Raw genomic sequence first — 27,154 nt, 5'->3', positions numbered from 1 at the left:
ACAGTGGTGACGCATGGTGACTCCCTTGGCAGGTTCTCGGAGCTTGTGGACGGCAGAGGGCGAGTGAGTGCCAAGTTTAGTGGCTCACCTGGCAAATTGGTCACCGTGAGATCACGTGAGTGCCTCAGCCAGCCCCTGTAGCCTCACTGCCACCTCATCCGGCCCTTGTCCCCGGCACCCTGAGAGCTTAAGGACAACCCTCCCCACCCAACCCCCAACCCCGACACCTGACGCCACCTTCAGCAGGGACCTGGCGCAAGGCCAGGCCCTCACACCTGCACAGGCTCACAGGAGCCTTCCTGACTCGGAGCCGAAGTGCAGGTTGCTGGCAGGGCTCGGGGGGCACAAGCCGGTCTGAGGCACAGAAGCTGGCCTTGCTTCAGGAGTCCCCGCGTGGCTTGCGACACTAAGCAGGAGAGTGTGACGCCATCTAACTCGTTGCTGCTCCCAGCACACCAGCCTCGCCTCGGGGCTTCTAGAAGTGCAGGGCCCCACCCAGAGCTGTGCAGCTGGAGTCTTTTAACAAGGAGCCAGATGGGGCACCTGGGTGGCGCAGTCGGTTGAGCGTCCGACTTCAGCCAGGTCACGATCTCGCAGTCCGTGAGTTCGAGCCCCGCGTCAGGCTCTGGGCTGATGGCTCGGAGCCTGGAGCCTGTTTCCGATTCTGTGTCTCTCTCTCTCTCTGCCCCTCCCCCGTTCATGCTCTGTCTCTCTCTGTCCCAAAAATAAATAAACGTTGAAAAAAAAAAAATTAAAAAAAAAAAAACAAAAAACAAGGAGCCAGGTGACGGCAGGCACATCAGTCAGCGGACTGCACCTCTCTGCTACAGTAAGAGATCGTGTCCCGTGTTCCAGGCAGAGCCTTGGGTTCAGATCCTGCTCGGCCTGGATGGGTGGGATCACCCGTGGCAGGCCGGCAGGCCTCTCTGCAGGGCCCCAGCAGCACAGGCCCCAGCAGCACAGGGCATGGGCGATGGGCCCCGATGGCCTGGCCCCTTCTCATGTGCTTCCGCAGGAGCAGGTGGCCAGGAACCTGTCTGCAACAGGTCCTCCCCAAGACTGTGGCACAGCAGGCCAGGAGCCACACGCCCACTGGCTGCCCTGCCCCGAAGGCCCTCAGGACGCTGTAAACCAGGGCCCGTCCTCATGGATTCCCTGGCAGAGAACCTGATTACCAGTTTAGTGAGGATTTTCAACCAACACAGACATTCCTGGGCCAGGGAACAAAAGGGAGAGTGATGAGCGGGTGGTGTCGCAGCCCTGGCGGCCAGCAGAGGAGCGGCCGAACGGCTCGCCGCACACAGCGGCCAGGAGCAGGAAGGGCCCGGGCAGGTGTCTGGGCAGCTGCGCAGGCTGGGCTGGGTCTGGACACCCTCCTAAAGCCATTAAGCACACAGGCAGGGACCCCTCAGAAAAGCAGACTTACACACAGGGGTGGCCAAGTACAAGGTCCGCCTGAAGGTGGATGGGGGTGGAGAAGGCACCACAGCCCTCCAGAAGCAGGGGTGGAGAGAGAAGAGAGCAGAATTTGACCACAGGAAGGACAGCACAGCATCAGCCACCTGGAGGGATGGGGCCACCGGGTTGGATAGGACATTCGGCCCAGCCTCAGGCCACCGGTGACCTTCACCAAAGCAGCTGTGAGGTTCAGCAGGACAGGGAGGAAAGCTCTCCTGCTGGAGGGAGTGCAGGGGCCCGTGGGACTCTGCCCAAGTGGGGGAGGGGGCAGCAGGGAAGTGGGCACCGAGCGCTCACCACGGACATCCCTGCACCCTGAGGGAGAGAAGCAGCTCAAGGACACCCAAGAACAATCCTGGGCATGAGGCAGCAGGCTGTGTGGTCAGCACACCGGGGCGTTCTCGTTTCTCCTAGAACCCACGGCTCTGGCGCAGCTCGAGAACACGGAGGAGGCCCCCAAGCAGGCGCCTGAGCAGGTCGGCCTGGCCCTCCAGCTCCCTGAACGCAGCAGCGACAAGGACATGGAAAGTAAGTCAGCAGGAGTGGACTTTCAGAGCTGACCACCTTAGGGGGCCTTAGGGCCGGAGGTGAGGAGGGGGCCGCCCACAGGGAAGAAGCGGGAGACACAGAGCTGCCCAAGGAGCAGCCAAACACCCCGTCCTGGAAAGGGTGGGCGAAGCTCACCACACGGGCCGCGGCGCCCACATCTCTGTGTACAGAGGACAGGCTGGGAGCACACTCACCCAAACGACCCAGGCCTGCCCTGGAGGGCAGCCCCTTCCCCCCCCAACAGAAAGCACAGCCCTTGCTTCTCCAGAGGACCGTGCTGAGCAGGGTGCAGAAGTCCCGGAGGGGCAGCCGGGACAGCTCCGAGACACACGTCCGTCACCCAAACTCAGACCCCGGCCCCACCTTTCCTCCTCGCTCTAACCCCTGGGGCTGGGTCCCTCTGGGGACCATTCCTGCAGGACCCAGCGGCCCTTTCTCCCAAGTCACACCACAGGCCCAGGCTGGGCCCTCCCACCAACCAGACCCCAAGGAAGGCGGGAACGGTGAGCCAAGTGCCCGAGATGCCGCCTCCGAGGGCGCGTCTCGCCTGCAGGCCTGCCCCGGGTGACCCAAGGACTCCCGCACACATCAAGGGCATCTGCGCCAGAGGGTGTGTGTGCCTGGAGTTGCCTTCAGCCCGAGGAGCCCCGAGAGGGTGGTCTGCATGACCCCATTAGTTGAGGTGGGTGCAGAGTAAAGTAAAAATTATGTTGCTGTTGGTTTGTAAGTGACATAAGCACCCGTGTCATCAGAGGGTCTGTGTTAGTCAGACCTTTTCAATATGAGACGCTGCGTCTCATAAAACTCTGGAACCAGAGAGACGTGAATTGCCGCTCCTCCTCAAGGCGGGGGTTCAAGCTGGCCCCGGACGACACTGCAATCTGCAGTGTTTGCTAACGAGAGCAATGCAGGCAGGCGGGGGAGGGGCAAAAGGAGGTTTCAGGTGATCAACAGGAAAAAAAATCATCAACATCCCCGAGGTGTGCAAAGTTAATTGTGGCTTTTGGTTCCTGTTACACCTATCTGGGGACCATGACAGCCCCTTTTATTTAGTTTAATAAGTTACCTTTTGCTAAGATAACGAGTGACCTTTAGATGTGGAACCCGACCCGTGAACTAGAACACGAACAGGAACCTGTATCTCGCTGTCGTACTGCCAGCCAGCCATGCCTCTGGACTCCGTGTTAAGTCCCTTTGCTCTGCTGCAGGGTGGGCGGTGGGGAGGGGGCCTCACACATACCCACGTTTGCCTCAACAGTTGAGGTTTTTTAGTTACAAGGTGTCTGCCGTGCACATCCTCCCGGACCGTCAGTAAGGTCGGTCAGAGCTGTCGTTCGTGGCCACAGCTCATTCACGCACGAGTGAATTCGCCACAGCCTTGTCCACTCTTTGCCCAGAGGGCACCTGGGTCGTGTTGGGCTGTCACTGGCAGCGTCACCATCAAGTTCCTACGTGTTTCCCCCGGCACACGTGCAAGAGCAGAAATGCTGGGCTTGGGATGTGTGAAAGCCCAAGTCACTCAAGAGTGCGAACCTGTTTTCTGAGTGGGGACGTGAGTTCATACTCCCTCCAGCTATGATCAAGAGTGTGGTTAAGCCAGTCTCTCTAAAACTGATCTGGCAGGGTTTCCAGATTCTGCCAGTGGAATGGGGATGAAGCACACCCCTTGGGATCTGGATTTGTGTCTTGAATGCGGATACGGTCAAGCGTCTTTTCATTGGTCTTGACCAAAGGCTCTGGGTCCACCGCTCTGTTCCACTGTTTTGCCTTCCTGAAGCCAACACCACGATTTTAATGGCGCTATCTTTGGTAAGACATGCTATCCCTCAGGGCCCACCCACTCACTCCGACCTTCAGTGTTGGCTGTTCTTGGTCTTCTGTCTTTCTATACAAGTTTATAACCAGGGGCACTTGGGTGGCTCAGTAGGTTGAGTGCCAGACTTCGGCTCAGGTCATGATCTCATGGTTTGTGGGTTCGAGCCCCGTGTCGGGCTTTGTGCTGAAAGCTCAGGGCCCGGAGCCTGCTTCAGTTTCTGTGTCTCCCTCTCTCTCTCTGCCCCTCCCCTGCTCGTGCTCTGTCTCTGTCTCTGTCTCTGTCTCTCTCTCCAAAATAAATAAACATTAAAAAAAAAATTTTTTTAAGTTTATAACCATCTTGTGGAGTCCCACAAAGCACTTGGGATTTGGCCCTACATGCCTGAAAATGCTCTTAGTAGCTGTCACATTTGAAAGACAATTTGAGGGGCGCCTGGGTGGCTCAGTCGGTTAGGCGGTCTGACTTTGGCTCAGGTCATGATCTCGCGATTCATGAGTTCGAGCCCCGCATCAGGCTCTGTGCTGACAGCTCAGAGCCCGGAGCCTGTTTCAGATTCTGTGCCTCCCTCTCTCTCTGCCCCTCCCCTGCTCATGCTCTGTCTCTCTCTGTCTCAAAAATAAATAAAAACATTAAAAAAAAAAAAAATGAAAGACAATTTGAGTGGGTATAAAATTCGAGGTTCAAAGGTTGTCTACCTTTCAGTTCTTCAAACATTAGTCCCCTGTCATCTGTCCAGCACTGCTGTCAATGGGTGTCAATCTTATTCCTGTTTCCTTGTAGGATATCTGCTCATTTTCTCCGGAAGCTCTTAGACTTTTCTTTCTCAAGGAAAGGAGGATCCCCAGAGAGCCCTAGACACCCAAAGACTACAATTAACACTCTTGATTGGTGTCTCCTCACCAGGCAGCTCTCTGGGTTAGGGGTGCACCTTTGAGCTCCCAGGGAAAGTTCATGGAGAGGAGGAGGATCCCCAAGATCATAACCTGCCCCTACAGAGGTCTGGAGTGGCCACTGAGGCTAGTCAAATTCTTCCTGTTTCCTCCAAATTCTCACCCCAGCAGGATTTGGGGGTTCTCCCGGTTTTATCCCCTGCATACCAGAGACAGGCAGGCAGTCTCCATCCTCGGGTGACAGCAGCAAGGGCAGAACTTACACCTCTTTACTCTGTGACTTATCATCACGTGGGAGCCTCCCACTGCCACCACCCCAGAGTGCAGCCATACCCATTCCCCACCCCGTTCAAAACAGCCACCTCTGTTAAAGGGTGCATAGGTCACAATAAACTCGGGATTCAGTGGGCTGACTTCACAAGATGAGGCTACAGTGGGCAGTGCCCTGGTGAAAATCCCACTGCTGCATGACCTGCAGGCTTAGGGCCTCAGCTGCCCAAGAGTGGAGCGAACATCAGTCAGTCTCTGCAGCCTGGTGTCCCGATCACAAAGGGTGAGGGTAGCTGGCAGAGGCTCACGGGCTCCACACAGGCCTGCGCACTGCCATGTTCCGTAAGCTTGCCATAAAATATCTATGGACATGGTGTATGGAGCCTAAATTCCATATGGAATTGGAAGGGACCCGGAATAACAAACACTATCTTTAAAAAGCAGAAAGACCCATACACCCCGTTGTCAAAACTTACCACAGAGCAACGGTAATAGGTCAGTGTGATACTGGCACAAGGACAGGCTTATAACCAACAGAACAGAACTGAAAGCCAAGAAAGAAACCCATACGTCTGTGGTCAACTGATTTCAACGAGGAGGCCAAGACCATTCAATGGGGGAAGGAACAGCTTTCGACACATGGGAGCTGGGAACCCTGGACGTCCACATGCAGAAGAATGAAGTCAGACCTCAACTTCACACCATACACAAAATTAATCCAACAGACCAACTACTTAAATCTAAGGGCAAAAACTGTAAAACTCTCAGGAAAAAACACAGGGGTAAATCTTCATGACCTTGGATTTGGCAAAAGACTTTAGATAGACACCAACAGCCTGAGCAACAAAAGAAAAAAAGGCAGATTGGACTCATCAGAATATAAAGCTTTTTGTGCTTCAAAGGACGTTATCAGAGAGAAGGCAGCCCAGAGAATGAGAGACAATATCTGCAAACATATACCTGAAAGGCATTTGTATCCAAACTATATAAAGAATGACTCTGCCTGAATAAAAGATAATCCTAGTAAGAAACAGACAAAAGGATCTAAACACTTATTCCTAGAAGGAAGATACACAAATGGCCAAGAAGCCCATGAAAAGATGTTTGGCATCATTAGGCATCAGGGAAACGCTAGTCAAAACCAGTGAGATGCCACCTCATACCAGCAGGATGGCTAGAACGAAAAGATGACAATGAGCACCGGTGAGGATGTGGAGAAACTGCTGGTGGGCACGTAGAGTGGTGCAGCATGACGGGGGAAGGCAGGTGCAGCACGGGGCGGGGGGGGTGGAGGGGAGGGGAGACAGGTGCAGCGCGTGGTGGGGAAGGCAGGTGCAGTGCGTCGGGGGAAGGCAGGGGCAGCAGGTTGAGGGAAGACAGGTGCAGCATGGCGGGGCTGGGGGGAACACAGCCCGGCAGTTCCTCAAAGAGCTGAACCGAATTATATGACCCAGAAAATTCCACCACTCCTAGGTATGTACCCAAGAGAAATGAAAACAGATGCCCACACAGGGACGTGTGCACGAATGCTCATAAGAACATCATTCACCATCCCCAAAAGATGGAAACAACCCAAATGTCTACCAACTGGCGAACGGATACACGGAACGTGGTCCACACAGTGGAACATGATTCGGCCATAAAAAGGAATGAAGAAGTACTGGCACAGGCTACGACATAGGTAGACCTTGAAAACATCGTACTAAGTGAAAGAAGCTAGTCACAGTAGACTCTGTATAACATGGTTCCACTCACACGAAAGTCCGGGACAGGGCACTCCACTGTGAAAGCAGAGTCAGTGGCTGCCTGGGACTGGGGGTGCGAGGAGAGGCGAGTAGAGGGGGTGACCGCCTGGGGGTACCAGCGTAGCGTGGGGGATGACAGCTAAGGGATGTGGGGTTTCTTTCTGAAATGACAAAAACACTCTAAAATTGACTGTCGTGACGGATGCACCTACCTCTGAATATGCTAAAAACTAATAAACTACACACTTAAAATGGGTGAACTGTATGGTATTTAAATTATATCTCAATAAAGCTATTATTAAAACGTAACGTGTAGACCAGTGTGTTCAGTATCTCTTTTCTGTAGAAAAGTGGGGAAGGGATATACGAACACACCTATTTTCTTATATTTAAAAAGAAATAAAACTAACAAAAATGGTTGTATGAGGAAGGAAATAAGAACAAGGAAGCAAAGGGATGGTGGTGGATGCTAGACTTCCCTGAATGTGTCTTTATAGTTTTTATTTTAGAACGAAGAAAGTGTTTTTTTCCCAAATGACACACAGAAAAAGCAACACCTAATAACTGAAAACAAACTGAAATAAATAAACCTATTTACCATGTTGATGGCATAACCAGACCGGAAAAAAGTATCATTTCAAGTGATTTTAAAAACAGCCTTCTGACTATTCATTCCTAGAAGGATATATTTAATAAGAAGAATTCTTATTATGAGAAGAATTGAGAGAAATTTCAAGCTGTACTCAATGATCTCAATGTCAGTAGACACAGTGGTACTATTTAGAATTGTTACACGTACACCGCGGGATAACGAAAATAATTATGTCAATGCCACCAAGATTTGCAGTGGAGAGAGACACAATATAAAATCAAAGAAGTAAAATCCCTGTGTTTCCCTTCTTAACTAAATATTGATATAAACTCACAATTTGTTTACTTTTATTTTTAAATCTAAGTTCCTAGTTCCGTCCACTGAAAAGGCCTGAAGCACTGACACCCCAGGAGCAGTGAGCACCTTGGCCGCCCAGACTGTGGGCTCTAGACGCCACCCTCCGATTAAAGGAACCAGGGGTCTTTGGAGAAGCGGCTGATTCCAAGACTGAAGCAGAATATGGACAAAATACACCCAGGACATACTTGTAAAACAAGCAAGCTTTCAAAGACAACTGGGGTTTTATCTCCTGAGCACAAGAACAGACCTGAAAGGCTCCCACAGGCAGAGGACGGATAACCGGGGCATCTGGATAACCGAAGACTCATGGCAGCTGCAGACTGAGTCCCATCAAATACAGAAGCATCCCTGAGTTGACGATGGCACCGAGAGCAAGCACCATGTGCTGGTCCCTTTTAGAGCTGGCTGGGGACCAATGCTTACTCTGCAAGTGTACAAATAAAGGGCAGGAATGAAGCATCTGTCTGGCCTGGCCTATGTGGACTGTAGTTCAGGGTGACCAGGCAGTGGGCAAGGGAAAGCAGGTCCTCACAGGAGGCCTTCCAGCCAAGGAAGGGAGAAGAGTTACAGTTGGGGTCAGATGCGGCCCTAGTGAGATCACGGAACTGGGACTCGAGATCTCCTGACGCTCAAGCCGTCAGGTGCAGAGCCTATCAGAACTTTCTCCTGGATTAATCAGGCTGCCGATGCTGAAGCAGTGATCAATCCCCACATCGCTAAAACTGGAGACAGAGACATCACACGCCTCCTGGAGTAGCGAAGGGGGAAGGGGGCAGCAGTCCTGCAAAGACCACTTGAAACCGAACCCTATCAAGCCCTCTCTCTGATGATCAGTTTACAGGAAATGTGGGGATCGGAGAGGAGTTCGTGCCACAAGAAAGCAATAAGTAAAGTCCAGGAGGGAGATTGTACAGGACAAATGACCTGGTTTCTTTAATAAATGCAGATGGGGGAAAGACGAAAAGTTACAGATTAAAAGAGAGATACATCAAACTAAGGCAGTGTGTCCTTAGGACTCCTAATTAGATCAGACCAGCTGGAAATGACATTTTTAAGATGATCAGGGAAAACCTGAACAAGGACTGCGATTTCTTACAGTACTAAGGAGCTACTGCTGATTTCGCAGAAATAGCGTTGTGCTTACGTAAAAATTTATAAAAATCTGTACGTATCAGACACCTGCTATATTTATAGGTGAAATGGTTTCTGTGAACTGCTTCAAAATTCTTCAGTGAGAAATGGGAACAGATTAAATGAGATTGGCAAGATACCAGAGATCCCTGAAGCTGAGCGATGGCTCATGGGGCTCTTCATACTCGGCATTTTACAGATTTCTAAGTTTTCAACAAGAAAACTTTCTCGTAAAAGCTGACGACTCACCTTTAGCACACCAGGAAGGGCAAGAAGACGAGTCCCAGACCAGAGTCAGGGGAGGAAGGAGGGAAAGTGGCGTAGATACAGTGAGGAATGAGAACCGGCCAGCACAGAGCCCCCAAGGGCCAGGAGGGCCCAAGGGAGGTGTGAGGCCTGCGGTCAGCACCCAGCCGCGAGGAGGTCTTGAGAAGGGGGCGTGGGAGGAGATGCAGAGGGGACGGGCCTTCCGCTACTGGAAGTGGTGGTTGCGCACAGTTCTCTCTTTCGTGTCCCTCAATTTTTTAAGTTAAAAAGGAAAACAACAGGCGTCTTGACAAAGCTAAAGAAAAAGAAAACAAAAGGCAGGTCTGAGGGAAAAAGCCGGGCCTGGCCCTCCCGGGCAGCAGCACCGACACCCTCTGCCTCCAGCCGCCAGCAGTGCGGCATGGAGGCCTGCAGAGGGCTGGCTGGGGGCTTGGGGACAGGCACTGGAGGACAAGGAGGGGGCTCCAAGTGCAGGGTGGCAGCGGCAGGGACCGCAGGCCGGAGCGGGGCTGGAGTGCCTCTGTACTGCGGGCCCCAGAGTCATCCCCCTCCCTGGAGGTGCAGGGTCAGGGACAAGCACACTGAGGCCAACCTTCCCACCTCTGCTCTCGGACCGCTGGACAGCGGACCACCCCCAGGGCCCGGGAGCGCTGCGGACGGCAGGAGGCAGCCACGGGGCAACGTTGGCAGCCCTTCCTCTGGGGTCCCGGCAACTAACTGCTCATGGCTTGTTCGCAGACACTCCTGGGAACTGTTCAGAAAACCCCTGTCAGAACGGAGGCACCTGCGTGCCAGGTGTGGACACCCACAGCTGTGACTGCAGCCCAGGGTTCAAAGGCAGACGCTGTGAGCTGGGTAAGTCGGGGGCCGCTCCCTCCTGTGGGGACCCAGGTCTCAAATCACCTGTCACAGCCGACTGTGATGGGAACCCTGGGCCCAGGGTGGGCTTGCCACAAGGACCTCCGACCTCCAGGTGCCAGGACGGGGGCCCAGCTTTGGTGCCCCAGACTCCGGTGCCCGGGTAGGGATATTGAGGCGCAGTGAGTTCCGAAGCACCAGGGTGAGGGGTGCTGCCCAGAGAACGGGGGAGGCTGGGGACAGTCAGAAAGCAAGGGACATGGAGCATCCCCAGAGCCAGACGTGGTAGCAGGAGGGGGAAGAGCCACCGGCCTCCCCCACTAAGAAGAATCTGGGACTGAAGGGGGGGGGGGGGGGCGTGGACCAAGTCTCCACAGCAGCTGCTCAGCCCCGTGGCCGGGCAGAGCCGACAGCCTGGGGCTGCCAGGGGCCAGGGCAACCCCGCACTTGTGGGAGGGGTGCGACCTCAGTGCCAAGCCTCGGCCCTCTCCCTCCCTCTGTGCCGGCAGCCTGCACCAAGGTGCCGCAGCCCTGCACTAGGCTCTTCTCCGAGACCAAGGCTGTGCCCGTCTGGGAAGGAGGCGCCTGCCACCACGTGTAAGTTTCTCTCCCGCTCTCACCACATTTGTGGAAAGTTCCCGGCTTCCAGAGGTGCTTTCACAAAGCCCAGCTCACCCACCCTTAGAAGCCCCGAGGAGGTCTGGGGGTTGAGGTCACACAGGGGCTTGCACCCTTTCCCTCCATGTAACACATCAGGAAGCTGAAGCAGACGGCTGAATAGCTTGTCGAGTCCGTGCAGGAAACCCTGGTCCCCTGGCTCCTGACCCCTCGGACCTTCCTCTCCCGCACCCTTGAGTGGCATCACCCCACCCCCTCACTGGACGGCAGGGCAACATGTACATCGATGTCAGGAAATGACGTCCCCTCCTCTCTGCCTCCGAGCCCCCAGGAAAGATAAGCAACCGCACAGGAGAACGCAAGTCTCCGTCCTGCCATTAGGTCATGACGTTCATGCCTTGGCTTCCCCATCTGTAAAATGGGTTGCAGAGGGAGAGCTGGCCTGGCTCATCTCACAGGACCTTTCTTGCTAACACCCTGTGGCCCTTTGGGTCATACTTACAATGTGTTTGGTTAACAAACACACTCGGCACATGCCCGTGAGCAGAACTGGCCAAAGTCCTGCCCTCGTGATCCTTCCACTTTCGACGAGACAGGACACCAGCAGCAGGAGCATGTTATGTAGGGCTGGGGAAAAGATGAACAGGTGGGGCCAGGAGAGCCAGGGTTGGGGGACGGGGAGGGGCCGGCTGCAGCATCACACAGGGTGTCAGGGGAAGCCTCGTGGAAACACGACATTGAACAGACACGGAGGGGGTGAGGGATACCTGAGGGGAGAACATTCCAGAAAGTCAAAATATCAGTCGCCAAGGCCCTAAGCCAGGAACATGTCTGCCTGTCTGAGGACCGGCAAGGAGGCCAGTGGGGCTGGAGGGGAGCCAGGGGAAGTGGTGGTCAGGTGGGCCAGCAGGAACCCAGCAGGGTCCTGGAGGCCCTTGGAAGGACGCTGGCACGTGTTCGGAAACGGGGAGCTACTGAGGATGCCGAGCAGAGGAGTGACCTGTTCGGTCACGTGTCTAAAGATCACTCTGGATGGGACGCGGGAAGGCCAGGTAGGTTTGCTCTGAACGTGGACAGGAAGCCAGGCCTCGCACACGGCAGGAGCTACAGGGGTGCTGAGCTGCACTGGCGCCCGTGGATCCACGTGCGCAGACCGTGTGAGTTTGGTTCTGCGCAACAGCAGCCCTAACCTGCAGCGTCCCCCACCTTCCAACTGAGCCAGAGACACCGGTGCCTGCTAGGCCCACCCACCTGTCAACAGCTCTCCGTCCTCTCACCTTAACCACGTGCCTGGACGTGACTTTCTCGTGTTCAGCACGTGGGGGTCTCGCTTTACATCCAGTCTGACGCCTCTGGTCTTTACTGGGGTGTTTACACCATCCACATGTTGCCGTGATGACCGGCGTGACTGGGTTTAAATCCACCATATTGCTGTGCGTTTTCTATTTGTCCCATCCGATCGCTGTTCCTTTCTCTCTCTTTTCCTGCCTACATTTGGACCAGTTACTTCTTAGGATTCTGTTTTACCACTGCAGTTGGTTTACTGGTAATACTTGTTCGGTCGAATGTTCTGTGGTGACTATGCCTATGGGATCCACAATATGCATTTTCAACTCAGCACAACATACCTTTAACTGCTGCCACACGAGCTCAGATGATGGAAGGCTCCGGCTACGGCAGGCTCACTTCCCCTCAGGCCGTCAACGACCGTAGCCGGACGCTTTACTTCCACAGTCTGAACCATACAGTATGGTGTGCCGGCTCTCAAAGGACAGTTACCTTTTTAAAACCTGTTGAGAGTCAAGTCTCTTGTTCTCCCTTCCGTGTTCATCCCCAGCACCTGGTATTCCTTCCTACAGACCTAAGACGCCCTCGGGCACCATTTGCCTGAACAACTTCCTGTGGCCCCTCTCACAGTGCAGGCCTGCTGGCGATGAACTCTCTCTGCTTTTGTCTGGAAAGGGTTTATTTCACCTTCGTTTTTGTTTTGTTTTGTTTTGTTTTTTTTTTTCAACGTTTATTTATTTTTGGGACAGAGAGAGACAGAGCATGAACGGGGGAGGGGCAGAGAGAGAGGGAGACACAGAATCGGAAACAGGCTCCAGGCTCCGAGCCATCAGCCCAGAGCCCGACGCGGGGCTCGAACTCACGGACCGCGAGATCGTGACCTGGCTGAAGTCGGACGCCTAACCGACTGCGCCACCCAGGCGCCCCTCACCTTCGTTTTTGAAGGATGTATTTGCTGAATGTAGAATTCCTGGCTGACAGTTGGGCTTTTCCTTTTGGCGCTTTAGAGTGGCCCCTCCTTGTCTTGTGACTTGCATGGTCTCAGGAAGACTGCACTCATTTTTTTTCTTTAATGCTTATTTATTTTTGAGACAGAGAGACAGAACTCAAGTGGGAGAGGGCAGACAGAGAGAGAGAGACAGAGAGACAGAGACAGAATCCGAAGCAGCTCCAGGCTCTGGGCTGTCTGCACAGAGCCCAACACGGGGCTCGAACTCACAAACCAGGAGATCGTGGCCTGAGCCGAAGTCGGACATTTACCGGACTGAGCCACCCAGGCGCCCCAGGCTGCACTCACTCTTCTCCCCCCGTGTGACGTGACCCCCCCACCCCCACCCCCCACGGCCGCTCTTACTCTCTTCTACCGTCTCTGGGAAACTTGAGCGTGCTGCATTTGGACGTGCTCGTGTACATGGTTTTGCTCTCAGGAGTTTGTTGGGCTTCTTGGATCTCTGGGGTTCGGGCCCTTATTCTTCAGGTATTCTCAGCGTCCCTCCATTTCTCTCCTGTCCCGTGACTCCAATCATGCAGGTGCTAGACTGACATAGTCCCTTCAGCTCCCCAAGGTGCTTTTCATCATTCCCAGCCTTTCTTCTACTTCACTGTAGATCGATTCCACAGCTGTGCCTTTGAGCTCCATGATCTTTCCTTCCGCACGGTCTCACCTGCCATCAATCCCACTCACTCAGCAAAATCTTCACTTCGTCATCTCTGGAAATCCAATCCAGTCTTTTCACATGTCTTTCCTCTCCATCCTCACTGCTTCTGTTTTCCTTCAGATCACAGAACATATGGGAGCAAATCTGTGACACGTTTTATGGTCCTTGTCTGGTCTTCCTGCCATTGCGCTCCCGTCGGAGTGTCTTTCTATTCAATTATTGTTTGCTGTTCACGGGTCACATTTTCTTGATACTTTGTATGAGTCTTTGAATGTCTTGTAATTTTTTGTTGGATGCTGGACATTGTGAACTTTATGTTACTGAGTGCTAAGTTTTTTGTGTGTGTATTTCCAAGAACCTTAGTTATGTTCTACAAGGCAGCTGATTTTAGTTTGATCTTTTTGAAGGCTGTTTTAGGGTGATTTGTGTTCATTTTCCCTCCTTCTAAGCCATGGTCTTTCTGGAGCTTCTAGTTTATGGATAGAAGATTGCGCTAGCTCAATTGTTCAGCTTCTCGGTAGTTCCCCCTGCCCAGCCTCAGGGGACTCTACCACATGTGTGCGCAGCTTAATTTTCAAAGGGACCCTTCTCCAGGCTTCAGCTCGTCCTCTACATAGCTCCCTCCTCCCCAGTGCTCTGCCCCACAGACCACAGCTGCCTCTACCTCCTCAATTCTCACCTCTGTTCCCTCAACTCAGTGTGACCACTGCTTGGCTCCCACGCGCCTCCCCCCCCAACTGCCACCACACTGCAGTGCACCACTCCCCCGCCGCCACCCTGCAGTGCAGTCCAAAACATGCCTCCAGACTGAATTCAGGGGTTACAGGGCTCATTTCATATGTCCCTTGTCTCAAGGACCACAGTCTTGCACTGTATGTTTTCTAACATCTGAAAACTGCTGCTTACATTTTGTCCAGTTCTCCGGTTGTTCGTATCGGGGGGTTCACTCCAGATCTTGTTACTCCCTGATGGCCACAAGTGTGAGAGAGACTTAACCAAAGGCTTTAAGTCCCAAGGGCTCTCCTAGACTGAACATGAGTTGGAGGTCTGCCCATCACACTCCCTGGATCTCCCTTTCCAACAGCTCTGACATTTGAGAGCTTTAACAACAAACACTTTCCTGCTCATTATTGTCTACAAATCTGTGAGAGGTAACACAAATAATTCCCGTTTCACACAAAACTGAGGCCTAGGTTCCAGACACACACTCCAAGTAGACAAGTTAATAAATGGGAGGCAGGGCTGGAGTCTACGCTGTCCGTGACAAGCACCTGCATCTTCAAGGCTCTCAAACTTCTCCAAGAACTGCCCCTAAGACAGAAAAGTCGTACTGTATCAAGGCTTCAGCAAAACACGTGCTTGAAATTTCTCCTCTCATGTCTTAATATCGTTCTTTTGCCCACATTTCTCAAAATGCACATTTAAAATGGGTGTATCTTATGTAAATTATGCCTCAGGGCAGTCCATTTTTTTTTAATCGTATGACTTTTATGTTGGACATTTTATTACATCCACGTGAGATAAAGTTTTATTTAGAAAATAACGACCTGTCCCTCGAACACGTGCACAGTCACTGCGGGCCCATGAAGCCTAGGTGAGGCAGCTGGGCAACATCCTGCTCTAGTTTCTGGCTTCACAGAACTTTCTTGTGACACAGGTATAAGAGAGTCTACAAGGTGCACCAGGACATCTGCTTCAAAGAGAGCTGTGAAAGCACGAGCGGCAAGAAAACCCCGAACAGGTGCCATCTCAGGGAGGAGGCCCACACGGTGTTCTGCGTATAGCTCACAGGGTAACGGGGCAAAGGTGGCCCTGGGGACAGAGCGCTGTGGGCTGCCACAGTCCTGTGGGCTGAGCCAGGCTGTCTCGTGTGTTTGTCCAAATGTCCAGCCCCGTATGGACACTCCACTTAGAAACTGTGTGCACGTACGTGTGCACCTGAACACGCACAGATTGGTCAAGCCAGGCATGGTGGGTGCGGGGGAGACCACACAGTGGGTGCTGGGGGTCACACGGTGGGTGCTTAGAGGGTCTCTGGTTATGCATGTTCACACAGTACCTGTGGTTCACACAGTACCTGTGAATTGGGAAGCAGGGGACATCACTGACAGGTGCACATATGTAACTGCAAATATAGTAAATCTCTATTTTTTATTTACTCACAGCCAGGTTCTTTCCCCAAAGGGCCCCAGGGACTCACAGGAGTTATTACATAATGTACTGCCCGAGTACATTATATGCTTCCCAAACAGAAGAGTCCTCACCCCAGTCGCTCCGACAGACCAACCAGTAACCAACCACACACCTTAGCTTTTGCATTACTGTCAGGGAAAGACCGCAGTGTGCAATTCGACACCTGCTTGGCCAAATATGTCCCTGTCCCTTCCACTCTCCTTCTCCTCCCCGTGACTCACAGCCGGTCAAGTGGGTGCACAGACACTAAAATGCTAGTCTCTGCATCAGCGCCTCGCTAACGGTGTTCCCCAAAATGGAATATACCTGAGCCAAAGAAGGGACCCCAGCAGGCAGCCTGGGCTCCAGGTACACAGTTTCTTTTCTGTTAAACCGCCTTTTTCTATTTCAGGAAACAAAGTAACAACAGTCCAACACTGAAGAAATCTTAGGTACAGGTATGTTTCCCACCCCGGCCGGGTGGCTGGTGGAGCCGCTGGGAGGTCGGAGGGGCTGGCCCGGCAGGCGGGCTCCGGGAGGGCTGCCATGTCCTCGGGGCCCAGCTGTACCCTGTTACAAACCCCCAGACCAGGGGGTTCAGAACTCTCTGAGGGGGCTACAACGGGAGAGAAAAAACAAATACCCAAGGCCTCCGAATACACATAAACCTGGTAGAGATGCACCTGGGGGTGAGCACGAGTCTCACTCTACCTCAAGCAAATGGAGAAACCCCTCCCAGCCCCCCAGCAGCAGCAGCAGCAGCAGCAGCAGCAGGGGGCAGGACTGACGGGGGCTGCCGTGAGGGGTGGCGGCAGGTGGGGAGCTGGGAAGGGAGGGTGGTCAGAGGGGCCTGGAGAGACGCAGACCCAGGGGCGCAGGGTTCAAAGGAGGGCTCCCAGACTCCGTGAATGGCGATACGTTGAAAGAAAAAATGGGGTGAGGGACCTTGATCACGTAACTTTGGGGAAGTCCTGACGACTCCCTCACTGGGCAATTCCCAATGGACGCAGAAATCCTGAGCATTCGGAATCCTGGAATGGAAGAAACTCTCTAGCCCTATTCTTGTTTGATCTGGCATTTCCCAAACTCCCCTGGAAACTCCACGCCACCCGGCTTACTCGCCACCCATAAACTCTGTCCAAGTCTTCCTAACAGGGACATATCGGGTTGAACCACGAAGACCTGTCTACAGCCCAGATCAGTCCCATGCTGAGCGTCACCAGGAATAAGGTGGCACACCCCCCCCACCCCCACCCCACCCCGGGCAGCTCACTCCTCCTGCTCCATAAATGAGCCTCCCGAGTCCATCCTCCTGGTGTTGAGAGGAAAGTGAGGCACCTCAGGGAACAGGCAGCTTCAGCACAGGCTATACCATCTTATGGACTGAGGAGATGGAGGAGGAATGTTTCTCAGAGCCTTTCCAAACAAGCAGAAGCAAAAGAGCCTCGCAGGGGAGGCGCCACCACAGGAAGTGCATCCACCCCAGCCAAGCGGGGAAAGCCGAGGCTGGGGTCCGCACAGCGCGGCCTTGGCAGCCGTCCCCGGGCCGACTTCTCAACAAGCCTCTGCGTTCAGCTTGTCTACCCAAAGGCATCATTCCCCTCCCATTTCATACCCCACAGACACACAACGCAACACACGCCCCACGGCTCGCGAGCAATTTGCTACCGGGACAAGAACCCACAAGTATAGCTTGGGTCTGAAACCTTTGTATCACAATAAGTCACCTGAAAGAATAGTACCTTTCTCTAAAACTCAACAAGTCCATTAGTATAAGAACAAATCAGAAACCCTCAATTAACTCCCAGATCATCAAATACTAGCTTCCAGGACACCCATTCTTCAAACAATGGAGAAAACACCACCAACAGGAGTTCATTTCAATCCAGAGCAACAAGGGACAGCCTGTGTCTTCAGAGCCAAAATTCAAGGGCATCGCCTAACGGAAGGGAGCAGCCGGCGGCCTGCGGTGCCGCCCGAACACCCCTACCGCGGGGTTGTGCAGCCAGAGCTCCTCGGCACACCTGCCCTCCCCCTGCTGAGTGTTGGAGAGCTCAGCGAGGCTCTGATGCACAGGAACACGGGGCCACCTGGGGGCGGGGACCGAGCACCGCTAGGGGGACAGGAAGCTGCGTTTTAAAGAGGTATGGGTATCACTCTCCTCACGCCCCGTTCTCTTTCTCCTTCAAAGGATTCAGGACGTCCTTGTTACACTCCATCAACCTCGTGAGCTTCCAGAGCCCAGAAAGACAGGGCTAAAAGTGGACTGAGACGGGCGCCTGAGACATCAGGTCCTGGCTAGCGCCCGAACCCTCTGCAGCTTCCCTCCCCCGCCTCTACGAGACAGACGGCCAAGGCCACGCCAGGGACGCCCTCTGGGCTGAGTCACCTCCAGGCTCTGCGACACTTCTAGCAGCCCGTGCTGTAAGCCCGGCTGCCGTTTCCTACGGGGACAGCCCAGGCATCAGGCATCGGCCCGGATAAGCGAGGCAGCCAGCCAGGAACGCTCCTGCGACATCCAGACACCTGCTCTGGGACTCCGAGGTCGGGGGGCAGTTCTCCCCCCGAGACCTCACAGTCACGCTGAGGACGAGCGGCTCTCAAGCCCCCCAGGCAGAGGCGGCGGCGCCAGGAAGGGGCCGCGATGAGGCGCCACCGCGAGGGAAGCCGAGGGCTGGGTGCCCGTCGGACCCTCCTCCACCATCGCCCCCGCTCGTCTGCTGCAGGCGCAACCCGGCACCCGGTCCAGCAGATTGGAAAGAGAAAGTACAATAAATACGAAGATGGGGTTTACACACTTCCAGCCTCCAACCCTTTCCCAAACAGTGACTATTTTTGGCTCCGTGGACCAGACGGTCTCCGTGGCAACGACTCAGCTCCGCGTTCACAGCAGCCCTGCCACAGACGTGTGACCGGACGGGTGTGGCTGTGTTCCAGTAAGACCTCATCTACCCATTTGGCTAAGCCCCGCTCGATTGGGTCACCCAGGCCTCAGCCTCGCGCAGAGAAAGCCATGCCCCGATGACGCACCTCGGCAGCAAAGACCCCAGAGCTGCACGGAAGCCCCGTGCGAGCCCCCCAACTCGGGAAGCCGAGGGGGTACCCACGGCGCACAGCAGGGGCTCCTTCCTCCTCTCGGGGCCGGGTGCCACAGAGACCCGATCACGCTGGAGATGCTCAGCCCGTGCCTTGAGCGACACTGCTGTAGGCAGTCGGCTCGCGGCCGTTCACACACTTCGTCTCTGCAAACAGGGGGCCACGCAGCCTCGCCACATATGCCTTCCAGAGTCTTCTACCAGCAGTCTTCTCCCTGAGGAGGCCAAAAGCAAGCAAGCCAACCCACCTCGAGTCGCGTACATTTTAGGAGCCGACCCAACATGAACTCGAGCCCCTGGGCGCCTCCCACAGACACTGCCCCAAGTCTGCATTCCAGCACAGAGAGGGCTCCTTCCCGTCATCTTTTCTAAAATCACTTTTTTGAAGAGTTAGAGTATATTTTAGGCTTTTTGTTTTCATTAAAATTTTGTGTGCATATGTCTGTGTATTATGCGATTTGTCCTTTTCAGAAAGGAAAGACGGTCATTTCAAGAGCGTCCCCAGTGACCCAGGCCCGCCTGGAGAAGACGGGGGAGCTCATTGCGGGCTCCGGCACTGGGGGAGTGAGAGGAGACCACGTACAGACACGCGTACTGCTGACTTCTGCTGTGTCCCTGGGACCTGTCGCTGTGTGCCTACGGAAAGCTACAGCATCACCAGCAAGTGGCGAGATCAAGTGATATCACTGGAAAAGGAGATGAAACTTTCTACTGCGATGCTAATGACCTCAAGCCCCTCAGCCGTGAGGCGAACACTAGCGTGTTTCAGTTTTTAACTCAGAAACGTTTGTTTCTACAAGAAACAGTCTACTGAATCCTGAGCTTGGTGCCGTCTTATGATGAACTCATCGTGATGTTTTACAAATCTAGTAAGTCTAGTAAAAACATCTCCTGATGCTAAAGGAATCACAATTCATCCTGGAAACATTCTAAATGAGACACTGCTTTTTTCACACAGTTCTTTCACAAAACTGTAGCGTCTTCCTCGAACATACGCTCAAACTCCACCTGAAGAAATTAGTAATAATGCAAATCAGAAAATTATCAGGTGCGTAGAAATTTATTTCTGCATCAAAATGCAAGGAGCAATCATGAGTTGCTAGGTTAGCCATTCCAGTCATAGAAATTTGTAATTCCACTTAGTCCCCCGACTGGACACAAAAGCCCATCTGAGGGAGAGTACTGGTCACTCGGACGCCACAAAACAGAAAAGTGAAAACGCCAGCAGAGTGAAATGCTCTCGTTCTCACATAACCTTGCCCACGGCCGAGAACCCAGTGAAGACAAAACCTTCCTTCCGCCGCCGCACGTGGGCTGCCACAGAAGCAATCCCTCACCCATCCTGCTGCTCTCCCTCTGGCAAACCCAGGGCCAGCCACCTCCAGCAGCTGCCTCGGCAGGGACCCTCCTGCCGGCCAGCTACTGCCACGACACTGGCCTCCGACACCACACAGGGACTCACTGGGCTCCTTTCCTTCCGCCGAACGTGGCTCTGTGTGGTCACGCTCACACGTGAGCCCGGAGAAAACAGAAGTACCTTGGTGCTGAGTCCCCACAGCAAACAGAGCTCAGACTACAAGAACACTCCAGCGCATGGGGGAACGGAACGCAAACACGCAGCTACTGACTTTTCTCTTAAATACGAGAAATGTAACAAACATAAGCCTGCTTACAATCCACCGGACCAGGCTTTAGAGCTGCTCCTTGGCCACGGCCCCGCTGACACCCCAGCTGGATGGTTCTGCAGTGAGGCCGTCACGGGCCTGGCAGGATGTTGAACGGCAGCGCTCGCCTCCACTAGATCCCAACGGCGCCCTCCCTCGGTCCTAACAACCGAGACGTTCTCAGATGTTGCCAGACGTTCCCTGGGGTCAAGATCGCCACAGGTGGGAACCGCTGCCCCACAGGATTCCTGCACAGTCTCTGCTGGAAAAATAAGGCCGAGCACCAGAACTTTCACATGGTTGTTAAAATGCTGCCAAGACCTGGATTTTGGTTGCATCACCAAAAACGTCTTCTGCGTCACCAACCCCGTGCCGGCTCCCCCGAAGGGAGGGACAGACACCAGGACGTTCTGAGGTGCACCAGCCCTCCCTCGCGGAGCCCAGACCATCAGGGCCGGGCCTCTACCTCAGAGATGACTTCTATCACATTCCGCTCTTTAAATCACCCCTGAGGCCCACCGGGTTCCCCGAGGGGACTCCCAGCACCATGCTGTCGTGGGGCCCCCTGAAGGAGACCAGGTCCCACCCCGCCAAAGACCCCGTGTGACTCCTCTTCTCCTCTGGTCTCAGGAGCCACTGTGTGAAACGGGCGATAGGGAGATGACATCAGACCGCCCCAGCCCCTTCCTGTTCTGGCGCACTCCAGGCCACATTCCTGTGGCCGCCAGAGCCTTCAGGCCTGGATGTGGCCCACCGGCCGTGAGCTTGGCCTCGCAGGGAGGCCAACTTTCCTGAGAGGTCAGAGCCAGGGCCTCGTCCTCACAGACATAGAGAGCAGCCCCCCAACCCTCCAATGGCAACAAGAAGCTGTGCGAGATGAAAACACACATCACTAACAACTCCCTTTACGCTGCCGGATGCTGAATGCAGTTAGGAAGCAGTATGTGTGGATGGAAAACACGAGTGTTTCTGTGGGAAACCGGCTACTTGTTTTCATAGAATAAAGTGCTGTGATGTACAAAAGCCTCCCTGCCTGCTCATAATTGTTATCTTTATCACTAGAAGGAAATATATATTGACTCGAACCAGAGGGAGGAACCCCATTCCCCACAATCATGGAATCATCACCCACGTATGTAACAGAGAAAAAAACAAAACCGGATGTTGAGATACTCAGTCCCCCTGAGTTTAACAGCTCAGAGTAACTCTCATTCAGGATGGAACAGGGCCCTCCCCACAGAGATCCGACGACAGATCAAACTAATGCAGTTCCTTCTTAGTCTGACCTGCTTCTCAGGTGATTTATAACAATGTTTTCACTAGAAGACCAGTTTTAGAAGGAAAAATAACCTGAGAAGATCCAAGTGAAGCTCTCAAGAGCTCTGAGAAAATTAAAACATTCTTGGATATCTGTGGGCTCTTCACTCCTGTCCTTCCATCACTCCTCCTCCTCTTCCTCTTTCTCCTCCTCCTCTTCCTCGTCCAGACTTAAGCTTTTATGGTCAGGCATGGGGCTCTCGGACTTCTCTTCCTCCTCCCGAGCAAAGAGCTTCTTAAAAACTTCAAACTCCTCAGCAGAAGAACAGGCTGTCCTGGCCAGAAACTCAGCTTCTGACACTCTGAGGATGTCCTTGAGTAAAGGATTGGGGACCTGGGTCTGGCCCTTCTTATCAGGGGTTTGGTACCGTCCTAGGCGCTCGAGGAACACATGTCTCTGCTTGATCTTGGTGATGGAATACTGCAGCAAGTCGGTCCTCACCACGTCCGCGTGCTTAACCCCCATCCTGAAATAGGCATACTGGAGACACAGACACAGTTAGGAGGCCCAGGCACAGTGACTTACAACCGGCCCTTCTACGGTCCATAATCGCCTCAAGCTGTCCAAACGCACTCACAAAGGGCCACCCAACTAACAGTGGCAGGACACTCCATGACACCCGGCAATTATGTGACGACTGAGTTTTCAAAACATTTTCAAATTCATATTGAGAAAAATTTAGCAGAAAATAAAGGGACAAGGGAGATAAATTCAGTTCTGTTTTTCTCAGGGAAAAAACCGTGAGTATGGAAAGAACAGGCAAAAAATTCAGAAAACATCTAACAATTTGACCTAAGTTGTCATAATTGTTACCCAAAAGTTGGGACAACTGTCACAATTACACTTCTAAAATCAACATGCAGAATAGGTTCTAAAGAAAGGAAGATTTTCAGCTCTTTTTAAATTAGCTATTTCAAGCAGAGGCCCCGTTTGGCCCCCAGGAGTGAGACTGGGTGACCCCCCATCAATGGCAGAAAAACTGCAGAACAGGTCCTACATAAAGGGGTGAAAGACCAGAGGCCGATTCTCTCTGGCTCCTGCAAAGAGGATCTAAGCCCCTCGCCTCATCCACTCACCCTCAGGGCGCCTGAGGCCTCCCTCGGTGGAGCGGCCCCTCCCTACAGCTGAAGCACTGGCTGTCCCTTCCCAAACCCCCGACCAGGCACCCTCACCTGGAACTTGTACTCCAGTTCACCGGGGTCCTCCTGAAGAACATACGGGCACCTGTGCAAAATCCTGGTCACCTGCTGTACCGTGAAAAGACATTTCTCCTTGAGAACTCCGACAATGCTGTCGATGTCCCTCTGGTGCATGGTGAAGATTTCAGGGCAGCAGAGAAGCACCGTCTTGAGTTTCCCTGCAGAACATAAAAAAGGGCAAGTGCATCATTTCAGGATCGTCCAGAAAACCAAGGGCTCGCTACACCCAAGCCAGCATTTGAAACACAGACCAGGGTGCTCTCCTCCACGAGTGACAGCGTCCGCTGCCCGCCCAGGAGCGCCAAAACGACACATCTCCCCACCGACTCTCTCTCACTTCTGAGACTCACCAACCTTCCCTCCCTGATACAAAGAGGGGGCCTCTTGCTGGCCTCCCGGCTGAAAGCCGCTAACCTCACATTCTCGGCTTCCTCCTCTTGCCCCCTTCCTCTGAAGAACTTCACGGTGGGGGAGTGGGGGGTTAGTGCACCTGGGTGGCTCATTTGGCTGAGTGTCTGACTCTTGATTTTGGCTCAGGTCATGATCCTATGAGATACAGCCCCACGTCGGGCTCTGTGCTGAGCGTGGAGCCTGCTTCAGATTCTTTCCCTCTGCCCCTCCCCTGCTCATGCACAATCTCTCTCCAAAATTAAAAAAAAAAAAACAAAAAACTTCACAGGGGATTTATGGAAAGATGAGACAGTAAGATGAGACAGTAGTTTCCCCCACACTGGGGCTTTGGATTGATGTTTCCTTCCATAATAAAACAGAAGCACTGACAAGCAACGTTCTTAAGATCTGGGAGCCTAAACTCCATGAAAAGGACTTCCATGATAATAATTAATGTAATAATAAGAATACTCATGATGTGTAGCCATAAACACTGATGTCCTAGTTAGTGAAATGACCATATATTATATCCAAATTAGGGCAATTCTGAGTGAAAGAGGTCCTATTAACAAATGCATTAGGGTAACTGGTAACTGAGATTACCCTACGCAAACTGGGGCATATGGTCTTTTTTTTCTTTTCTTTGAGGGGGGAGGAGAGAGGAGGGGCAGATAGAGAGGAAGAACATCTTTTTTTTTAATATTTAAAGTTTATTTATTTTGAGAGAGAGAAAGAGAAAAAGGAGGGAGGGGCAGAGAGGGACAGAGAGAGAGAGAGAGAGAGAGAGAGAGAGAGAGAATCTCAAGCAGGCTCCAAGCTGTCAGCACAGAGCCCGACGTGGAGTTCGAACTCACAAACCACGAGATCATGACCTGAGCTAAAGGTGGACACTTAAACCGACTGAACCACCCAGGCACCTCTGAGCTTTGTAATGTATAATCATAACATACAAAGTCTTAAATTTAGCCTTTTAGATTATACCACAACAGGTAATCCAGTAAGAGAAAGAGAGAAGACTACCTTCTTCCTTATCTTCTAGAGGAGGTCCGTAGAGATCCTCTGAAATAGTAGATCCCTAAACCTTCTGTCGCCCTCAACAATATATTACCAGTAACAGTCAAAAATGACAAAAAAGAACAGTGGCCCTCCGCTGGTCAAAGTAGGTAAAGATCCTTGGAGATGCTCATGGACCCCTAACCCCCTTCTCCTAAAGGCCTATAAAGAGATCCAAGGAAATTCAAGAATCCTTGGGGCACCTGGGTGGCTCAGTCAGTTAAGTGTCCAACCTCAGTTCAGGTCATGGTCTCGAGGTCTGTGACTTCGAGCCCTGTGTCAGGCTCTGTGCTGACAGTTGGGAGCCTAGAGCCTGCTTCAGATTCTGTGTCTTCCTCTTTCTCTGCACCTCCCCTGCTTGCGCTCTCTTTCTCACTCTCTCTAAAATAAATAAACAAAAAAAAAAAAAAAGAAAGAAAGAAAGGAATTCTAGAATCCTTGAGGTGTGAATCCTGTTGGGGATAGGGGAGGGGGTGGGGGACGTGGTGGAGGGAACAGTCACTCCTCAGTTTCCTAGGAGTTTGGGAAGATCTCGTTTTCCACAGCAAATCAAGACACCTTGTTGGAATGCACGTCTTTACCAGGGCCTCTGTAAGCCTTTGGCTCTACGTCATACAGACACAAAGCACTAAGACCACTTCACGTTTAACATCAAAAATGCCATATACACACATGTATCAGTATCACATACTGACATCTATCTGCTGGGCATGAGCATGTAGTACGTGCTCTAGATGCCAGGGGCCCCACAGTGAGCACACCAGACAAGAGTCCTGGCCTGTCCCCCCTTCCCTCCGGCAGTGCCATCCACAGAGGTCACTCCTCTTTCTCACCTCCGAACCAAATCACGTGTTATTCTCAAGGACGTTCCCCAGAAGCCCCCCTAGTCCATCCCACCTGGGCTACTCATCCCCCAACCCCGAGTCCTCAGCGTCGTCCACGAAATCAGCACTTCCTGTACCTTCTCCAAGCCCAAGCTTCCGCAGGTAACTGGAGCGTTTCCTCATCTGCATTATAGGCAGCTTCAGCAGCTCAGGGCTTTTCTTTAGGGCCACATACACAGGCTCTGGGTTCAAACCCAAGAGTATTAATTCTGAAATGATGTCCAGCAACTGTTGGGGGGGCACACTTGGCCACATACTGAGCAATTCATTAACGTGGATGTCACTGAAACCCATGTCCAGGAGGGCACTGATGACGTTCTCTCGCTCTAAGAACCCTCCAGCCACAGGAGTCCTCTGCTTCTCAAGGGGGTCCGGGGTGAGATCTGTCCTGCACTCTGGTTCCCGCACATACTTTTTGGGTTCCACGCAGGATACCTTCTGGAGGCCCCCTCCATTGGAGGCTGTGGTCAGTAGACACAACAACGATGCAGACGTCCTTCTCTGTTCTCCGAGAGGAGTCTGCCTAGCAACATGCGCCCAGGTGAGGGGGATCAGGCGGTGCCAGTCAAAGACCTACGAGACAGAGTACCAATGGGGAATAAATTCCTCACTACCCCAATTTAACAGACATCACAGGGCTCCTGAGCCAGGTTACCTAGTGCCTCGGTCCCACGTAAGCACAGCAGCCTTTGTAAGCAATCTGCAGAACCGTATCTGAACCTAAAAAAGCCCGCAGAGAAGGAAGTTCACATACAGAGAGCACAGTACTGCAAGGGCACAGAGGTCAGAGAGCCAAGCAAGTGTCCGCCGGCTTTTGTCAGCTTTTGTCACTGTAACTGAGGGGGCAGGGAGGAACAGAACTAGAAAGGCTGTCTGTGCGTGGGGTACTCCCCCCCCCCCCCCCCGGCTCAGGGGGGGGGGGGGCGCCCCCGTGCAAATTTAACTGAAAACAGACGAACAGGAAGATAAAAACCAAAGTTTATTCATAGGCATGGAGCTGCTCACAGAAGGGGTAGCTTTCTATACGGTAAAATTAGGGCCTAACTTAAGGAGGAGGCAGCGTCTATGGGAAGAACAAATGGGGGGATAAGCAAGTTTGTAACAATGTTTGTTTACGCAGATGCAAGTGGTCTCTCGTTTTCTTCTTGGCCATAAAACTACCCAGGACAGAAAAACATGAAGCCTGTTTTACCAGTGAGATAAGGGAATCTCCCAGAAACCCTTCTGCAGCTGCTGTATCCTAAATACAATAGTTGAAAACAACTTCCGTGCCACCCCCGGGGGTCTGAGTTGGCGTCCACACCTCAAAGACGTGGACCTCACACTAGTGTGCAGATTCATCGACCTAAGTCCACTCCGCAGAATCAGCCTGACGGCCAAGGTGCACACACACAACTCCCGCCCGCCTCGAACGGCTCGGCGTTGCGGGCCACGCGAGGCAGACCCCGCAGTCGCCGCCCGCGCACTCAACACCCTCCCCTCCCCACCCCGACCCGCAGCGCTCGCAGGCGTCCACCGGGGTCGCCGCCCGGCCGCCCGCCCTCCCCTCCGCCGGGTTCGCCCCGGATCCCACCCCGCGCGACAGCGCCCCGCGGCACCGGCCCCCGAGTAAGGCTCCACCCGGCGGCGGCTCGTCTGCGACCGCGCGGATCCCCGGCACCGGACGCCACCTCACCTGCCTGCCGAGCGCCGCCATAGCGCGGAGGCGGCAGCGACCCTGGCGCCGGAAACCGGCCCTCACTGGTCCGCGCTTCCGCCCTCGCGAGCCCTCCCTTCCGCCCTCCCCCGGCAAGCGCGGGCGCGCGAGAGGCGCGTTCCGCCGCGAAGGTTCCCAGTCCCCCGGCCTGCCCTCCTCTAGCGGGGACGCCCGGTCGTGCGGA

At 53.5% G+C, this 27,154-nt stretch overlaps 2 protein-coding genes across 7 annotated transcripts in view; one reads left to right on the top strand and one right to left on the bottom strand.

Moving 5' to 3' along the window:
• SNED1 (sushi, nidogen and EGF like domains 1) overlaps positions 1-21,453 on the top strand; it is an 89,840-nt gene extending 68,387 nt beyond the window's left edge. For 3 of the 6 annotated variants that reach the window (XM_040450408.1, XM_040450407.1, XM_040450405.1), the window contains 7 exons: positions 33-115; positions 1,873-1,986; positions 9,817-9,933; positions 10,446-10,533; positions 15,157-15,240; positions 16,084-16,129; positions 17,863-21,448. In XM_040450408.1, coding sequence (XP_040306342.1) covers positions 33-115; positions 1,873-1,986; positions 9,817-9,933; positions 10,446-10,533; positions 15,157-15,240; positions 16,084-16,123 — 526 coding nt within the window. In that variant the 3' untranslated portion in view covers positions 16,124-16,129; positions 17,863-21,448. Of the gene's footprint in view, positions 1-32; positions 116-1,872; positions 1,987-4,603; positions 6,868-7,684; positions 8,138-9,816; positions 9,934-10,445; positions 10,534-15,156; positions 15,241-16,083; positions 16,130-17,862 lie in introns of those variants that run through there. The other 3 variants (XM_040450406.1, XM_040450411.1, XM_040450409.1) reach the window with 3 other exon arrangements.
• Positions 19,811-27,067, bottom strand: MTERF4 (mitochondrial transcription termination factor 4). The gene is made up of 4 exons (XM_040450412.1): positions 26,950-27,067; positions 25,352-25,847; positions 22,921-23,105; positions 19,811-22,228 (listed from the first exon to the last, which is right to left on the bottom strand). The coding sequence occupies exons 1-4, from the start codon at positions 26,968-26,970 to the stop codon at positions 21,869-21,871; spliced, it is 1,062 nt and encodes a 353-aa protein (XP_040306346.1). The 5' UTR covers positions 26,971-27,067; the 3' UTR covers positions 19,811-21,868.
• Between the last annotated feature and the right edge of the window lie 87 nt (positions 27,068-27,154).

This window comes from Herpailurus yagouaroundi, unplaced genomic scaffold, assembly GCF_014898765.1.
Source record: "Herpailurus yagouaroundi ecotype Mexico unplaced genomic scaffold, PumYag 202, whole genome shotgun sequence".
Lineage (NCBI taxonomy): Eukaryota > Metazoa > Chordata > Mammalia > Carnivora > Felidae > Herpailurus > Herpailurus yagouaroundi.
Note: the sequence above shows the minus strand (reverse complement) of the source record. Positions and strands in the feature narration are given on the sequence as shown.